Source organism: Wasmannia auropunctata, unplaced genomic scaffold (assembly GCF_000956235.1).
Source record: "Wasmannia auropunctata unplaced genomic scaffold, wasmannia.A_1.0 LD336076.1, whole genome shotgun sequence".
Classification (NCBI taxonomy): Eukaryota; Metazoa; Arthropoda; class Insecta; order Hymenoptera; family Formicidae; genus Wasmannia; species Wasmannia auropunctata.
Genome location: NW_012026814.1, coordinates 646,958 through 651,021, shown reverse-complemented (window position 1 = coordinate 651,021; position 4,064 = coordinate 646,958). Strand labels below are relative to the sequence as shown.

At 27.8% G+C, this 4,064-nt stretch overlaps 1 protein-coding gene across 2 annotated transcripts; it reads left to right on the top strand.

The window, feature by feature from the left end:
* The first annotated feature begins 32 nt into the window (after window positions 1-32).
* LOC105449160 lies at window positions 33-2,409 on the top strand. 2 transcript variants are annotated; one of them, XM_011688158.1, is made up of 5 exons: window positions 33-193; window positions 318-650; window positions 1,087-1,228; window positions 1,460-1,638; window positions 1,865-2,409. In XM_011688158.1, the coding sequence occupies exons 1-5, from the start codon at window positions 66-68 to the stop codon at window positions 2,325-2,327; spliced, it is 1,245 nt and encodes a 414-aa protein (XP_011686460.1). In that variant the 5' UTR covers window positions 33-65; the 3' UTR covers window positions 2,328-2,409. The 2 variants fall into 2 exon arrangements, with proteins under 2 accessions (XP_011686460.1, XP_011686459.1); XM_011688157.1 differs by having other exon boundaries at window positions 315-650.
* Window positions 2,410-4,064: the final 1,655 nt, after the last annotated feature.

Genomic DNA, 4,064 nt, shown 5'->3' with positions numbered 1-4,064 from the left:
TAACGGTACATTGGATAAATCCCGAAACTTTAGAGAGAGAATCAGCTGCATTGGCTTGTCGTAGGATGAAAGGCAGACATACATACGATGTTTTAGCTCAGGCAATTAATTCCGTTTTTCTCGAATACCACATCCAAAATAAAGTATGTGGCACGACAACCGACAATGGATCAAATTTTGTTAAAGCCTTTCGGTAAATTTATATTTTAAATATATTTTACATACTTATAAAATTTGTTTACACTACGTATAATTAATAGAAATAAAACATAAATAATAGATATAGTTTAATTAATGTTTTTTACTCATTTCAGAAGTTTTCAAAAGGATGAAGATAATGTCGATAATGAAGAGACTACTGTAGAATTTCATAGCCTATATGATCTTTTAATTACGGATGATGTGGAAAATCTAGATGTAGAAAATTTTACTCTTCCACCACATAATAGATGTGCGAGTCACACATTGAATCTTGTTGCAGTAAAAGATTCTGAGAAAGCATTGGACAGTGATGTTGTATACAAGAAAATATATAGAACAACATTTGCCAAACTAATAAAGCTTTGGAATAAACAAAATCAGTCTACACAAGTGGCTGATAAAATAAAAGATGTTTGTGGTGTCTACTTAAAAACTCCTGTTGTTACTAGGTAAGATTTTTTTTATTACCAAAGATAGTAAATATAATAAACTAAGTTGGTTTTAGTACTGGTGATAAATCGTTACGTTCTATATAAATGTATCGACTGAACAGTAAACATCAACTGTTAGGTATTTATAGTCAAGTCTTATATTCAACACCGCCTCAAGAGTTATGAGCCAATTATAAAGTCGTATTAGCATCTCAATTCTCAAAACATTAGTTAAGGTCTTAAAATAAGAACTGACTATGAATATCAAGATCTTAGATTGAATAAATTTTATATTTACTATCTTCCGATATTAATCACATGGTCGAGATATTTATTTCTATTTTTTTGTGTTTTTATTAATCACTGATATAAATATCTTTTTTCTCTAAATAATAACAACAATTATCTAAATCTTTATCTCATTTTCTAAATTTTTATTTGATATTTGATATAGATGGAATTCTACTTTTGATTCAGTATTGCAACTGGTAACACTTCTAAAAGATGGTTCTGAAAAAATTAATCAGTGTCTGGATCATTGCAATTTACAAAGGCTCTCAGAGATCGAAATGAAATTCATGGAAGAATATTGTCAGGTATTAATACTGGTATTATACATCTAGATAATAGTTAAACATACAGATCACTGATCAGATAAGTGAGCGCTCAATAATTCTTTGTTTGAATGATTTATTCATCCAAATTTAACGAAAAGCTAACAAAAACTGATCATATTAAAGAATCACTGAGCGCTCATTGCTTTGCCTGTTGAATGCGCCCAATATCTAAATTTAGTGAAATGTATCTCACTTTTTTGCTTTGATTAGATTATGGAACCTTTGGCACGAGCATTGGATATATTACAAGGAGAATCAGGAATGTACATGGGATTTTTATTACCGGTCTTGAAAACTTTACAAGAAAAACTGGAAAAATTCAACAAAAGTGGAATTTTTACGCATTGCCAGCCATTAATTACAGCTATTCAACAAGGTTTAAATAAAAGGTGTTTTGTTAATTTTATTTTAAATACATGTTATTTTTAAATAACAGTTTTACTAGTTTAGTAAATGTCATTCTATATTTTTTTGTATATACTTCACTTTATTACTAAATTAATACTTATATTTTTTTCAACTATATCTATCTTATTTAAGTAAAGTAATATTTACTTATTTATTCTGAAATAAAAAATATAAAATATTATTTAATTTATATTTATGTATTTTTAGATTTTCGACATTATTCGAGAAAAAGGACTTAATCATCGCAAGTTGTTTGCATCCAAAATTCAAGTTGAACTGGATAAATGGAGAAAAAAGAAAACTTGCTAAAAATTATTTAGAAGAATTATTAGGCATAAAATCTCCTGATAATTCTCCAGTTAATGAAAAATCGAACGATCACGATGACTTTTTTGATTTTAATCAGCAAACCGACGAAGTCGAATCGTTACAAGAAGAATTGTACCGTTTTTTAAAATCCAACAATACCAATATTAATATGTTAAATGATTATATTAGAATAAAAAAATTTTTTATTGAATATAATACGGCACTTCCGAGTAGTGCATCCGTCGAACGAATGTTTAGCGTCGGTGGTTCCATAGTAACGCCACATAGAGGGAATCTTAATGATGATACAATAGAATATCAAATTCTCTTAAAAATTAATAAAAAATTTTGGATAAATTAAAGATTTTTTTGTTCTGATATTACTGATATATGCTTCTGATATATGTATTTAAACGCGCATTTTCTTTTTTTAAATAAAATTATATAATATGTAAATGTAAACCAGTCTTTTTTTTTATAATGATAATGTTGTTCTATTAAAAGTAACTGAAAAGTAACGATTCGTTACTTTTTGAGTAACTGTAACTGTAACATGTTACTTTTTGGAGTCGGTAACTTGTAACGGTAACTAGTTACTTTTTGAGAAACAAAAACTGTAACTGTAACTAGTTATTTTTACAAAGTAACTTTCCCAATCTTGGATATATCTATATTATATACTCAAAAAAAGGATTCTGTGAAATGTTACAAGCATCAATTTTTTTTCAGATATCCTAATTAGAAAATGTAATTCAAAATAGTTAATTTAAATTAAAGATACAATATATAAATTATTTTTTATAATTTATTATGTAAAAATATTAAGTGTATATTATAGAGGTATTAACATATAAATGCATTATTATTAATAATTTTAAACCAGAACAATATTTGTTTGTCAAAGTATCGTATTCAAAATTTACATTTTTTTAAGAGATTTTTGAAAAAAAACTCATTAATTTTATTATTTATTATTTTTGCAAAAAATTAGTACATTAATTTGGGCTAGTGATATGTATTAAAAGTTTCTGTTTTTGTAGCAGAAAAAATGGAAATCGCACAGACAAGAGCGGTTTACTGACAGATTTTTTTGACAGTTTCTTTTTGCATATCAATGACGAGTTTTTTTACCGGCAGGTAATACCACGCGAAAAACTACTTTTATGTAAAAGATTGTCCGCGATACTTACTGTTATGCGAAATTTCTATGTGTGCATAATAGATTATGTTATACTACTAAAACGAAATAAATTTAGAAATATCAAAAAACATGTATATAATATTATGAAATAGTTAATAGTATCATTAGTAAACGTTATATATAATGAAGAAAACTTCTATGTTTAACTTAGAATTATTACATAGAATAGAACAGTTAAATAAATACAAGTCCTTATCCGTTTCTCTATTTTCATCTCATGTCTGAAATCGTAACATAGAAAGTTCGTGGAGGATATAATTATAGTACATATAGCAGGATATAATTACAGTAGAATCTTTGATTTTATTGTATTTAGATATTTTTAATATTCGAATCAATATACACATACGTATTTAGAGAGGTCCTCTCTCTCTATGATATTCTCCTGAAACAAAATTATACTGATAATATATGTGGAAAATGTAATTTAGATTAATAGATATCCTGACTCGCTAGGGAAGAATTTTTACTGTCGAAAAGCACGCAGAGACTTTTGATCTTGTCTCACATAATAGAAACGGGATAGCTGGGTCCTCACTTTTTATTCGTCGCGCATCACAAACCATGTCGAGGAAGTCCTCGTCGCGTATTGCGGTCATCGCGATCACTGCGAAAAAATCTAAACAATAGCCCCGACGTTCTCCAGAGCGAAGAGGGTGGAAACAATGGTTGTATATACATATATATATGTATACGGTCATGGAACACTTCAGTATTGCGCCCCGCGGCGATAAGCCGCCATAATCGTCCGTGTCCGTTTGCACTATACAGTGTAACATATATGTATACATATATGCATATATACATACATACATACATACAGATACATATGTATTAACTGCATATATATATACAATATATGTAATGTATATACAATGTATATATATATATATATAT